This window comes from Pinus tabuliformis, chromosome 4_1, assembly GCF_031772625.1.
Source record: "Pinus tabuliformis cultivar Carrire ecotype Pingquan chromosome 4_1, CPIR1, whole genome shotgun sequence".
NCBI classification, from domain to species: domain Eukaryota; kingdom Viridiplantae; phylum Streptophyta; class Pinopsida; order Pinales; family Pinaceae; genus Pinus; species Pinus tabuliformis.
This window is the reverse complement of record NC_142303.1, coordinates 300,903,447-300,918,562: the sequence shown is the minus strand read 5'-3', so window position 1 is coordinate 300,918,562 and position 15,116 is coordinate 300,903,447. Positions and strand designations below refer to the sequence as shown.

At 36.6% G+C, this 15,116-nt stretch overlaps 1 protein-coding gene across 1 annotated transcript in view; it reads right to left on the bottom strand.

Annotated features, from left to right (window-relative positions):
* Positions 1 to 319: 319 nt before the first annotated feature.
* Positions 320 to 15,116, bottom strand: part of MGP1 (MALE GAMETOPHYTE DEFECTIVE 1) — a 62,119-nt gene continuing 47,322 nt past the window's right edge. Inside the window, exons 5-7 of the mRNA XM_089419686.1 lie at positions 11,261 to 11,407; positions 1,071 to 1,193; positions 320 to 733 (exon numbers count right to left, since the gene is read on the bottom strand). Of these exons, the coding sequence (XP_089275812.1) occupies positions 667 to 733; positions 1,071 to 1,193; positions 11,261 to 11,407 (337 nt within the window). The 3' untranslated portion in view covers positions 320 to 666. The remainder of the gene's footprint in view (positions 734 to 1,070; positions 1,194 to 11,260; positions 11,408 to 15,116) is intronic.

Genomic DNA, 15,116 nt, shown 5'->3' with positions numbered 1-15,116 from the left:
GACTTGAGGGTGGGATGATTTGTATTCCAGAGGTAAAAGGAATAGGCAGGAATATCTACTGGATTTCCCTAGAACTTTAGTAATGCCGCTAATGGCGTTCAGGGGTTTTACTTGGTGTCATTTGCGTTTACCAAGAAAAATAATTTTGTCTTTATCAGTTGCTATATTTTAAGAAACCAACTGTAAAAAAAAAAAAAAAAAAAAATTTAGGCACAGGGTGAATCGGTAACTGCCAGACCTAATCTAAGGAAGATTGCACAAATACATCAGGTAAATTTGGAGATTGTCTTTTGGGCACTGATGAACCACAACTAATATATAAACCAATACAGTGCTCTCTATTTCAAATTTTTTATTCCTTTTGGCCTGTCATATCGAAATATTGCAAAAGATACACTCGACAAAACCTCATAATGATTGTCCCAATTATGTACCAAACATTATGCCTGTTGTGATTGAACAACCTATCTTATTCAGGTTCCCTGAGACTCACCCAAATCCACCACTAAGATTGATAAATTATAGGTTAGAAGCATCAAAAAACAGAATCCAATCTTTCCTCAAAAGTTGAATAGAAGGAAAGATCATTCAAAAGAAAATCTTCTCAGCCCAATCGCTGTTCTAAGAAATCACATTGGGGTATCCAAAATACACCCTTCAGAACATTTAAAGAAAGTTGCGCATATCCAGAGACTTCACATCAACTTCTATATCCTCAGCTTTATCCCCTTGCCTGCAGAATCCAATGCGATATTTACACATGTTGCTAAGACACAATAGTCAATAAGATTCTACAACATGCTTAAGTACTAACAGTTGAATCATCTTTCTGTAAGTCTTTATACAAAAACAGAAAACAAAAAGGGATAGATATGCAGAGATCATCTGCATCACAATAACAAGAAGTTGGATTGCATAGAGCATATATTAATGAAGAAGTACAAATCCATACCTTCTTGTAATGTGCCAATTTCATTTTTGAAACAGAAAATGTCATTCAGCCATTTGGTTCCGTTGACAAGATAAAATCCCTTAAAAAGGAAACATACATTCATGAAAGCATCTATTACCTTTTCTTGTGTGTTTCAATCGCCTCCTCTGCATCTTGCTTAATCTCCTCCAACTGTACCTTTGCAATATCAAATTCCACCTTTTCCTCGAGTTTAGTTAGGTCCTCTTTACGAACGCCAAGTCTGTGTAGTGCAGATTATTAAAGACATCAGATCTAGTGTATTTTCCAACCAATTAAAATAAATAATGCAGTTCTTATGATATGTCCATCATATTGTGGTTATGAAACATTTTATTTCATGTAATCACTGTACTAATAGTTATACAAAGATTTCACAAAAAATTGAGACTTCACTGTCAAACAGCCATGCCATTCACCTCTCTTAACTGTGTTGATTCAGAAATGGATATTACCCTTCAATACAATAGAGAAGCTAAATGAGCTGCTGCAAGAATACCATACTAGGAAGGCAAGTAAACCTTTACTCTTAAGAAATTATTTTAAGGCAATGGAACTCAGTATAATATGTTGGAGTAATAGCACTAGTATACATAAATGTTAGTAATAACAGCCGCATTTAGAAGTTAGTGATCGAACTTTAGACCAGCGACTGGTGTTAATAGTTGGTCACTTATGTGGAGTCCAAAGGAGTTGAACTACCATATGCACCAATAAAAGTGTATCCAAGACATTATCTAAATTACTCCAGCAATAACCTCATGAAATACATGATAAAATAGACACAGGAGAATGATATCTTAGAATAATAATGATTGTCACATGCCAAAAAATTATATAAAAACATAAAAAACCCCTCAAATGTTGGCACCACGGGAGAAGTCTTCACAAAAGAAAAGGTGGTAAAACGCATCAAAAGGTTAGTGTCTAGTAAAGCGTCGAAATCTTCAAACGTAGAAATTCAAGTTGAAGAGAAAGGAACAAACACCATGTTATGAATAAATATATAGGAAATAATATAAAATAATGTAAATGATAATAATCATAAATAATGATTAGTTAATTAGTAATTAGGTTGAAGAGTCATGTCTAAATGAGACATCACTTTCCATGAAGAGACACTTGCTTAGTACATAACCAAGCCTCTCACTCTTATTGTAACATCATTCTTCACACATTTAACATATAATATTTGTATCCTCATGGATATTTTTATATTCCAAGTCTTCTGGAGTAATTAATTTGAAGAAGCGAAAAAGGAACTTTGCTCACTTCACACCGATCGAGTGATTATCTCAACTCAAGAAGAAGACATGCCAGTTGAAGAAAAAACACACTCAGATGTTGCAGTTCAAATGATGAAAATTCCAAGTAAAAATTATGTAATCAACTCAACAACATTAGAACTTGAAATAAATCAGAAAATTGCCACACACATGATAAGGGAAAAACAAACCAAATGAACTCCTTATCTACATCCGAATCACAAGAACAAACATCTCAATCAATCTACGAATATGTATCACTCATAACATAAACAACAAACTTATGTTCCAAAGAACACTGAAGTTTATATAACCTGTCTTGTTATAACAATTCATCACAAGTCTCCAGCAACCACAAGATTCCACAGAAGATTAATTTAAGATGGTCAGATCCCTTCTCAGTGCGACAATTTTGTTTATCACTCAGAGCATCCTATCATCATGTATCAATGAAGATGGCAATTCAAAGAACTCCAAAAGATACGAAAAGATTAAAAGACAAAGAAACAGATGGCACGCCTTGTCAAGCAATAAGCTTTGAGGACAACGCCTTTTGAAGAAAAAGGCAATGTTATGAATATAATTTATATAAAATTAATAAAAACAAAAATAATCATACTTAATGATTAATTAACAAGTAATTAATTAATGAAGAGAGGTCTTTTAAGAACATGACCATTCAATGAAGCGTGTGGGCCCATAACCCATAGGTCCCAAGATCGAAACCTGGCTTTGATACCAATGCTACGAACGAAGTTCGTATACACATCGAAGAGATTGAAAATATCATAAATATAGAAGTATCCATCAGAGGATAAAAATATTTATATAAAAATTGTATAAAAGATATGAGATATGTTTGTTACAAATGAGGGTTTCGCTTATATACCAAGGCAGGTGCCCTTTCATTGAATGGTCATGTTCTTAAAACATGTCTCTTCATTAATTAATTATTGGTTAATTAGTCATTAATTATGATTATTATTGTTTACATTACTTTTATTATTTTTATATAAATTATATTCATAACATATACTACAGGTGACACATTTCAAATCGGCATTCGAATGCCTTAGTTATCACATAACACCACTGCTGAACCAATTGATATCTGAGGGCTTTCCACAAGAACTTGTTGCACTGGTGGTTTTGTGATTTCAGCAAGGAAACTCAGATGAATCTTGAATTCAGATACAATATTTTTCTTTCACTGATGTACCATCATCTGGTTTCTGTTGTTGGCAATAAGTAATTGTAGAAAATTTGAGTCATGTATCCCCACCCGGTTTCAATTTGTTTTACATGTCATGTTTAATGCCCACATCCCATGGTTAATTGTTGATTTAAACATGAATATTAAATTCAATTCAAACACCAGAGACTACCACTACTCTTTCACGTTCAGCTGATACAAAATTTCACATGAATACACACAATAAATTTGGACATTGATATTTTTGGTCAATCACAGACCCTGGAAAAACCCCGAAGGGAAAACCAGTTTAGAAGAGGATTTACTTGCTTTTTATCTCAGAGAAATTTACAGCATTAAAGACACGGGTACTTATCTCTCCCCTTGAAGTTTGTGCCACTGACAGACTTTGACTGCCTGGAAAATCATGCCACACACAACACTTCAAATATGGAAATTTGTGCCAGTCTGCCCGTTTTTCTTACTTGAAATTTGAGCCACGGATCTAGAATTTCAGCCTGGAAATTAGCTGAGTCTAAACTATTGACAGTTCTATGTAGCAATTTGGGGTTCGTTGCTTATCTTATGCAGTCCTTCGCGTTAAATTCTGAACCAAGACTTTTACATACATCTGAGCTTATATATTTGCACTTTACTGAACAATGAAGATATCTGAAGATAGGGTTTGGGTTTTTAATTTTTATTTACATTCAGAAGTTTGGGATTCATTGGTTACTACAGTTGATTTGGTCCTGTTTCTTGACATCAAAATACAATGAAATTTTGTCATAAATGACATACCTCACAAGACTTTTAATTCTCTGCGGATTGGACAATGGAAAAAAAGGGCATCATTGATTCATTACATTGTGGTCTGGAGTCAGTAGGCCAAGAAAGAAGCTCAGAATCTGTAGCTGTTAGCACTGAGCAGGAATTAAGGCAGTGAATCTGGTTCATTTTACATAATTTTTAACAGCGTTTAACTGTTTAACATTTACAGGAAATCTGAAACATTAATGATTAACATTAACCTTGGTCCTTGACTGAAACATTAACTGTTTAACTGTCATACCTTGCCGGCTCCTCTCCACGCAATGGCAAAGTTGCAAACGGAAGTTGGAACGTAACCCTCGATTCTCCACAGCAGCCAAAACAGTGAAAACGCACAGCGAAAATGAACCAATCACCCTTTGCGGCATTTTATCCATGCATAAAAAATGGAAGCCGATTTTTTCCATTGACTCCCGATTAAATCGGGATTATTTCGATAAAATCACGATTTTTTCGTTTCCAAAAAGTCGCGCGATTTAATCCTTTTGCCCAAAAAATCGTGATTTTAGGAATAAATCGCACTTTTTTCAGGACTTTTTCCACACTGATGTAAAGCTCTCACCATGTAACATGTCTCATAATTACATAAGTATACCACCCCCAATTGGTGTAGTTTAGCCTTGTAACCCTTGACCACATCATCAAACATTACACTGGTGACAAGTCACTAACATATAACATGGCATCAAAATTAATGACTCCAAGTATTATTGGAGTACTTATACTCCAACAAGGGTAGCGGGCCATCAATTACTTTTTTTCCAATACCAAAGTAAAATCACACAAAGTATAGGTTCAATTACTGTATAATCATTTCAAATTTCAATCTGAGAATGATTGGACAAGCATGGTTACTGTTCCTATGCCACTGGACACACTTGTGCAGCAGTTTTGGGCAATGACACCTCACCTCTGTTGGCCTCACACATCTCATCGATCAATTGTGACCATTTGGAAATTGCCAAGCTGCGGCAGAGAGAGTTGATTCAGAGAGAGCTTGGAGCTGATTTGGTGCTGTTTGTGGGTTGTGTTCAGAAGATTTATCATCTCTACATCAGCTGTCTACATATCATCTACAAGCTTGGAGGAAGTTTTGAAATGGATTATTGTGCCCATTAAAAGATATGACAAAAAAAATTCCAATCCTCGTTGTTTTCCTCATAAAAAGTGCTGATTTTTGTTTTAACAAATAAATATAGATAGATTTTGCATTTTCAAACTTGTTTTCACTTTTTGAGACATTATCATGGCCCCTAAGAAAGTAAAAACAAAGTTACAAATCTCATATCAGGGAATATGTTGCTGAGGGTCAAGTGAGAAACTTACCAAAAATAATTGGGAAAATATCTACAAACACAAACTTGGGCCTGAAAATCTTAAAAAATCGGCAAATGAAAAATCTTGTTACGAGTCAGAAATATCAAAAGAAATCAGAAATATTTGCAAGAGTGAATGAAAGATTGTGCATGGAGCGACTGTCAAGAAAGTTATGGACAAAAATATTGATCATATTGTAAGAAAGAATGAGAGAGATTCTTAAGTGAAAAGAACACCAAAGCTCACGTACGAGAACAAGCTACAGGTGATTGACCCAGATATTAAATAGGAAATGCTAGCTTCTGTTGAGGAATATAAAGCAGTAAAAGCCAAGAAAGAAGATATTGGAGCTGAGTTAGGGAGAAGGAAAAGATTGCAACCACAGGCAGCTCCAATCGATGACAACCCTATACCAAAGAGGAAGAAAATTAATGATTCTTTGCACCCAGTATCACCCTTACCACTAGAATTTTGTCCACCATTGATAGCATTTGTATAAGCCATACAAGGAATCCGGTTTGAAAAATACATGGTTAAGTTGCGGTAAATCGTAGGATGCAGATATCCATTCCAATGCTTTTCGCTCACCTTATTACCATCCTAAGTTAGATGCCTCGGCTGGCTGTGCCAAGGGCTTTAAAGGCCTTGGTTTTCATGATGTTGAACCTGTCAAATGGAAGTACAATTGAAGTACAATTGATGGAATGTGTCTCATACCATAATCAATTACATTTCTGAAATCTGCAGATGCATCTCATCAAGTGTAGGATGCACGGTTATTATTTCAGCTTATGGATAACGTGGTTGTGAAGGTGGGGTAGAGAAGTTCATGCAGGTCACCATTGGTAATGCCTCATTAATAAAGTCATCATTCCTAACACCTTTAAGGAGAGGACCGGATCAATAGAGAACAGCAAGGCCAATGAAAAGGACATCTACAAGATTAATCACACCAGAAATTTTCGGGCCGACGTTTTGAAACCAACCAATGTGGTTCATTATCAAGACATAGATGGAGAATCCGATCTAACCAGGGGATTCAATATTGTAGATGTGCACCAAACCAGAATGTTAGAGATGGGCAAAATCTTCTTCAAACCCTAAAATAATTCTAACATATAGATATTTAATAAATATTAATTATTATTGAAGAGTATCGTTATTAATAAATGACCTTTAGGGTAGGTAATAAAATATAATATAAAATAGAATTTGATCAACTTTAGTAAATAAATATATTATATTAATACCTTCTCAATTAAATAATAATAAAATATTAAGCAAGGGATCTGGATTGAAATTGGATTAAAAATTCAAAAACTTCATAATCTTCTTTTAATATATATATATATATAAAGCTTCATATTTTTATTAAAAAGAATGATAAAAAATATATCATAAAATAAAATAAAGGGCCCATTAATAGAAAAAGTTGGAAAAAATAAATGAACGAGGTTAAATAGAAAAACGGTTAAACAGAAAGTAAATAAATATATATACTAATAATAGATTAAGCTAGGAACCTAAAGGGAAATAGGACCAAAATAAATAAATAAGTATATATTAACTTCTATTAAAATATTTTATGTATTTTTTGGTCCCCAGTATTTTTGGTCCAGTTTTTTTACCAGGTCCAGTGCGATCCTGACCAGAAACCGATTTGGTGGTCTACCAGTTTGATCTATGGTTTGGTTCTAATAACATTGATCGCACTTGGTGCAATTTTGTCATATTGACCTATACATGCTATATACATGAGCAAACTTGCATATTTGGTGCCTAATGGTTTGGATTTACATTGATGCACATTGCAATAGATTTTTTAATAAAAATTGCATGTTTTATCTATTATTTAGTCAACCATTTCTTGAACCTTGTTTTCTCCTCAGTTCAGATCTGGTCCCACTCTAACCTCTCAGTTGGTTCCAATGCTGATTACAATAATGAAAACCAATACCAAGATTTTTCTAGAGGCCTCTAAACCACTGACAATTTTCCACAGGCACTGTCTAACTGTTCTACATTTTGGTTTTTTTCGCCAAAATACAGCAAGTAAAACAATTCTTGGCCAAATTATAATTTTTCATTGTTTAAATTGTGTTTCTGGATCCATAAATGGATTCAGTGCCCTGAAAAACCCTGGCACACTCAAATTGTGTAGGTTACACACAGCTCAACCCCGGAAAATCCCTGCCAGATTTCAGGCAAAATTGAAAACTAGAAGAGTTAGACTACACATTTTCCAAAAAGGTTTTTACCTGGTCTAATAACACTGTAACAGGTTGAGCCATTTACAAAAACTACCAAGACACTTCAACAAATTTTCTCGTACTTTCCAGCCCCATTTTTTAGGAATAACACAAGCCTATGTTAAAGTAACGCCTAAACAAGGATTAACCTAAATTAAATTGAATTGCTGTGTGCCTTCAAAATATTTACCCTGGGGTGGCAGGAGGGGGAGGGATTCTCATTAATCCCGAAGGAATCATTGAATATAGATATGCTTGGGGGCTTGGATGGAAGACCAACAACCATCCATCAAGTCACTGTCATCATTTATCAAATTTCTTAGGGTGGCTATTTGGCCCCTCTACCCTCCCCTTAGCCCTCCCACTTTCCTTCCCATCCCCTATTTACCCCCTCCCCCATCCCTTCCCTCCACCATTCTCCTCTCATTTTCACCGTCGCTCCCCTCTCCCATCTTGTCGCCTCCCCACCTTCCTGCCATGTTCTCCAACGCTGCCCACCTCATCCCCCTATCCCTTGGGCCCTGTCGCATCATTACATGTGAACTTTGGCTTGTCATGGAGCCTCGTGGCAGGAGTGTCCTCTGCTTACATCTGTTATGTGTTAGTGTTCGTCACCCTGGTACTACACTTGTTCATGAAATAGACCTCTAAGTGTGTATTCAGTTCCCACTCCCTGGTTCAAGGTGCAAAGGATGGCGCACCTCCTCAAGAGATTGCAGGATTATGGGGATTTTCGAGCAACATTTAATTCTAGTGCACATAACAACCTTGTTCGCTCGTGGGAGGATGGGAAGGATGGACTAGGAGTAGTGTTGGGATTTTATGGCGGATGATTGGGAAATAATGGAAGTTCATCGGGATCTCAGCTGCATCAGCTTCTTCACACGGTACAACATCATCGCATATTCCTGCAGCTGCTATAAAATGAATAACAGTATGTTCAATTTTTAAGGTTTAAGGTCATATTTTGCTCAGGTGGCCTCTGCAAAGGCTTAGCAGCAGAAGCTGAGGTCACTGCGAGTCAGTTATTGGGTTTGGGTTGATTGGCAGAAACTCAAGGAGTCGGATGTTCTTGAGATTTTGAGTGGGAAGCTTCGGGGGGCCGCCGGTCTGAGTGCAATTGAGGGTCTGGGTGGTGTTGTTACTGGGTTGGGTGTCGTTACTTTGCTTATTTGGGAGGAGGTTTGGATCTAGAACCATGGTGAAAAATTGAGCGTCGACCCGTAGAGGGAAGTCTGTTTGAACACGGCTGATTTTAAGAGTGCGGTTGGAGAGAAGGTTTATAAACCTCGGGTCTGTGAGGGTGTCCTGGGTCAGATACCTGGGGCTTGGTTGGAGGCCAGTGAGGTGGACAGGGTGGTGGAAGGTAGGCTCCTGGACCGGCGAGTCAAGCGCATCCTGGAATTGAGCAAATGAGACAAAAGGTTATGGGACATTCTGGGTAGTCTGAAGATGGATTCGAGTGTGCAGAGTGCAGAGGATAGTTCCTGGTCGGGCTCTTGGGGCAGTCGCAGGCCGAGGTCAGGGGGGCCGCGGGTGGGAATTTCTCTGGCAGGTAGGAGAAATCAGCCAACCTGCATCAACTGTGTGCAGGACCACTTGGATTTAAGGGAAGGCCTGGCTGAATTGCAACGCAACATACATCATCAACAGCAAGAGAACATGATGATGCAGGAGAGACAGCTGGAAAAGAGAGAGCGTATTCGACAGCTAGAAGATGAAGTAGATGCACTGTGGCAACAAATTGAGAAGAATCTCAAAGTGGAGGAGAGCAGCAAGAAAAACGAGGACTCTACCGAGTTGGACCTGAACAAAGGCACCAAAGAATCTATACTGGCCTAGACCTTAACAGTCCAGCGCCAATGGATATTTAGTTTTTATATGTTTTTCTCACAGTTTCTAAATGACACAATGTAAATGTAAATATTTAATGCTTCACTTTTGTCGAATTTATAGTTGTAAAAGCTCTGGAATGAGGAATTTTTGTGAGCAGAACAGAGAACACCTATACAGCAGATTTGCAGACCAACTGATATGTCATCGGCCCTTTGATAGCTTGAAAAAACTATGTAAAATCCGAGTTTTGTTTGCAAACAGGCGCACTATATTTCTATAAAAAACCTACTCATTCTGGTTAAATATATATATATATATATATATATATATATATATCCACATCCAGGAAGAAAACAGTCGACAACAAACATTTGTTATCCTCCTCTTGATATGGACCAGTGGTGGAACAACTTCAGTTTAGTGTCTTTTCACTTGCCTAGAAAATATGTTTGGATTTTCCAAAAACATTCTAGCAGCATGAGCCATTTCAAAAAAACTGCCAGGACACTTCAACAGATTTTCTCACAGTTCCAAAACAGAGATTTCTTTTCCATTGCTTTTTTAGAAAAACACAAGGCTACAATAAACTAACCCCTAAACAACAATTAATCATAGTCAATAAAAAAATTCAATGAACAATATTCTTCTGGGGGTGTAGACAACAGTCATCATATGTTAAGAAAGTTTTTACATTTATAATGCCATTCATCATTTGTTGTCATCCCTTGATATGGACCAGTGGTGGAGCAACCGAAGAAGATCTGAACAACAAACCTTCTAGGCAAATTTGGAGAAACCAAACTTGCATGGAGAATTGAAAGAATGTATTGCAGTAAGGGAAAGTTTGCATGAATGCAAACACGGAATGTATTGCAGTAAGGGAAAGTTTGCATGAATGCAAACACAGCCTCTTTTATTATAACATGCAATGAATAGTAGTTTGGAATTTGCAACCTACTTTGCTATGCTAATAATGCAGGTAATGGGTGATTGTGCACATATTTACAAATGATAAGAAATATAAATAAATATACACTAAAATTTTATGCCTAGCATTTATTAGTATGTGCCCATAACTATGTAGATTTTGATGTTTATACAATATCAATATGTGCCATCACCTTATAAATTTGATACTAGTAGAGTTTTGAACTTTACTGTTTAATTTTACAACATTAAATGTAATATTTCAAACTCAAAATGGGATTTTGCAATGAAAAATCAGTCATTTAGAAATCAAGATTCCTCGTGGACTGATTTATGTAGGAATCACTATTTGGTATATTTATTTAACATTTAATGTGTACAACAAGCCAGTTTATTTCCTTGGTTCTCTTTTTTGTTGATTCCTAAAGATTTCTACCTCCCCTTAAGTCAATCTCAACTCATCCCATTCCCAGAAATACATTTCCTAATGTTCCCTATTACTCGTCACCAATATTTAGGGATAGTTTGCAAGAAAGAAATTTACAAAAACAAATAAATAAATAAACATGTTAAAAAATTCTCATTACTTATTGCACCCAAGGCAACATTGTACATTATCAACAGACAATATTTACAGCTGAAAGGAGTTAAGTAGAAATAAGGCAATACTCACTTTTTATTTATCACATCAAATTCAGCTTGGAGAAGTGCCATGCTCTTTTTGTCGGACCTCATCAACGGCTTCTTCAATTGCTTCTCTACCTTTTCTAAAGCCTCCATCATCATCTTTTCAGCACCTATCTCATCCTTGATGCCACTCCTATTAAGACAATTAACAAAGCTTTATCAAAGCAAATATCATAAGCTCTACATAAGCTCTATCAAGATTCAACATCACAAATAAATAATCAAACCAAATTCTAAGAATAAAATATAAGCTCATAAAATAGATGCATTAATAAGGGAGGATATTTGTGATTAACATGTTTGGGGGTTGAGGCATAGAATGTAAAAAACTTACTAGTCATTGCACCCAAAGTCCCTGAATCTCAACACTATAATTATATTTCTTTACACAAATAGATGAAGGGGCTCCCCTCTGGCTCCTACAATCTGTTCACCCAATGCAAACTTCAACAGTGTATACAAGGCATCTCTTACACATACTTGACAGGGGCCACATAATAGTACTAGATTTATGACAACATTCTTCTTTCAGGTCTTATCTTGCTTTGAACTAAACCTTATACAAGATTCAACAGTCTCTTGAAGCTGCCCTAACAGGCCTAAATGTGAGCTCTCGTTTGAGTTTAAACTCGGTCTTGCAACATAATTTTCTAGACTTTTGTTTATGTTATCAGTCAATTAAGGAATGCTTCATCTTGGTTAAGTTACCAGTATCAGTCCAAACAAAAAATGTATCAAGAGTCAAGACCAATATAGCCTTTGTAAGGCTTGCACTTTGCCTCAGAAACTGACCTTGAAGCCTCTTCAGATTCTGCCATAATTATAATATTCATTATCCACCAATAGAACGAGATTATGTCTCGGTTATGCTCTCAAAAATGGCATCAGATACTCGGATTCTGACAAAGTAAATGGTCTGAAGGATGGATCAGGTAGGCCGAATAGGAACCTGAGAATACTTCCAAAACAAAAGGCCTCAGACAAATGCAAAAACTGGCATCGGGAAACCTTGGAACAGAGACTTAAGAAGCGTGTGAATTTTACCCATAGTAAGTGTGAAATTTTTATTGACAAACAGCCTCAGAATATTAAACAAGAATGCCACATATTGTTCTGAATTAACCCACAGACATGGCGTCATAAATCAGAGTACTTAATCATCCATATAAGGCTGAAATCATAAATCATTCATACTTAATCAGAAGAGTACTTCATTATTGAAATCAGAGTACAAGGCTGAGGCTCTCAGCCTCCTCTAGAGCTTCGATCCTCCACAGAAAACAATGTCACATTCTCTACAGAAACAAGGTATGCCCAGAAATCATCCTTAAACTTAAGCCTGTTATTGGATAAAAACAAAACCATCCTGGACTTTGACCTTACTTGTTGATCTGAGGTTTTCTGTGCTACACTTTTAATGGTTGCTCTTTAACCTCGCTCTAAAATCATGTTGATTTTTCGTGATTTTCTAATCTGATAATTACTTCCATTGATTTCTTCATCAATTCATCTTATGTCACATACATCATTAAGCAACTATACATAGAAAATCTCAACAGTAAAACAATAATGACAGTAGGATCATGAAGAGACAGCCAAGCACACACAGACAAATTTTCACCTGGCAAACCCAAACTGGAGAGAAAACCCAGCAATCTTTTCTAGGAGAAATTCTTCAGTTCAGAAGCAAATTTACAATCTGATATTCATAAGTCAAATTAGGTCAAATAGACCACAAGATTCCATAAGTCAAACCTTGGTCAGCAACTTGGTCAAACTGCACACAATAGATTCAGTCAAAGCCTCAGAGAACTCAGTCAACAGCCTCTAAAATTCGGTGGACTGGCCTCAGAATTTCGGTCAACTGTGCATCAGAAATTCAGTCAACTGGCCTCAGGACTCAGGATTTCAATCAATTGTGCCTCTAAAATTCAGTCAGCTCAGGTCCAACCAGACTCCGACAAACTGCCTCAGAATCTCCTCCTTAACTCATACGTGTGAACAGAAAATCAGAAGATGAAATAATGGTTGAATTGTTCTCCAAGTGATGAGATCGAGTGCCTCTCTATAGTGATTGAAGGTGCCCGAATAGGTGTGTCTTTATTGCTGAGCCGACCTAATCTTTTGGGGCTGACTTGAGCATTCTGGAGGTAAATTAAATTCAAATTTAAATCAATTTCTTTCTTCTAATTACTTTCGAGGGCTGACCTGAATATCGACCGTAGCCACCAAAAATCAACACATCCCCCATGCTTCTCACATTTCCAAGACACAAACTCAGTGAAGGACACTTCCTCACATCCCCCTTTTTAAGGAATTCATGGACATGCAAAGGAACACATTTTTGAAGAAATGGGGAATATTTACCTTTCTTGGAGGACTCGTATTCATCTTCCCTCTAAAAGGGAGGCCCGTGATCATTCACCCATGATATTTTCCTGTTAGCCTTGGAAAAAGTAATTTACGGAAAAAAAACAAACAAATGAAAATTAAAACCCTAAAGAAAAAGAGCATTTACTTTCATGTTTTCATGACTTGTCATTGTTTCTCATACATTTAAATATTTTGGATATTATCATATTTCAAATGGAGTCCACTATGACAGGGAGATCAATGTTTCCTAAAATTCAAGGGGTATCTCCACATGTCCCTTGACTGTGTTTCCCCATTCCCACATCACCGCTTGTAAACTCGGTGGAACAATAAAAATTCCCATAGATGGTCCTTCCTTTCAAACCCTAAGTATGTCATTTCTGCTGACAATTCATGCTCATGGTCCAAACAAATTGCCATATTTTGCATTAGGATTGAAACATAAACATATCTCATGTAGAAATTTGTGATTGTGCAACCAAGGTTCATCCATGCACCCCACACCAAGTTTCATGATCAGGAGCTTCTATCCAACACCCAGCTGTGACATGACACACCCCAATCTCTCACCCTACATCCACCACACAAAATTTTGGCATTTGTGCATTTGTCCCCTGTGAGGGGAACATCCTCAATTTGTCACATCCTTAATTTAGGCAAATTTTCCAATTACTTTGTGCAACAACCCCCATAACAGTAGTTATGAGAGTTGAGTCTCGTAGTAATAGACATGCATGCCATAAAATGCAACCACAAGGATAGATGGCCATTTTGAAAGGTCAACTAACATGGCTACAAGTGAAGATGCATGTATCTATAGGGTATGGCCTCTATAACTGTTGTTGCAACCCCGGACTCAAAAATGATTGAACAAACAAAGAAGAGGCCTCCATCAAGTGAGAGAGAGGTTGTGAATGGATTCATGACAACAATAAAGAAGATATATGATCTAGATTTTGAAGGAGCATTCCTCCTCGAAACTAAATTTGCCCAATTATCACATGAGGGTTGAGTTTAACATAATTGAGGTTGTGTGATAATAGCATGACAAAGATTCAATAGACTAGTCACAAATTCAAGGTGTGCGCCCAACAACTACAAGTAGTCAATTACTTGCTCTATGAGAGGAATGAGAGTACTTATGGTTTTATTCATTTAATGAAGTGAAGTAGATTGGGAACTAAAAAGGCACAAATCATGAAATCGAACCAATTCACAAAACATGTTGTATGTCTGGGCAATGAGATCCACCCAAATGTCCTTGTGGAGCTAGATGTAGTTACAAAAGCATCTTGACTACCAATCTAAAGGATGTAGAACATGAGAGAAAATTATTGGCATTACTATTGATTTATGTCTAATGAGTAAATGTTATTGAGCAAGTTTGGAAATTATGATGTCTAATGAGTAAATTGTTTTCAGCAAGTTTGGAAATTATTATGTCTAATGAGTAAATGTTATTCAGCAAG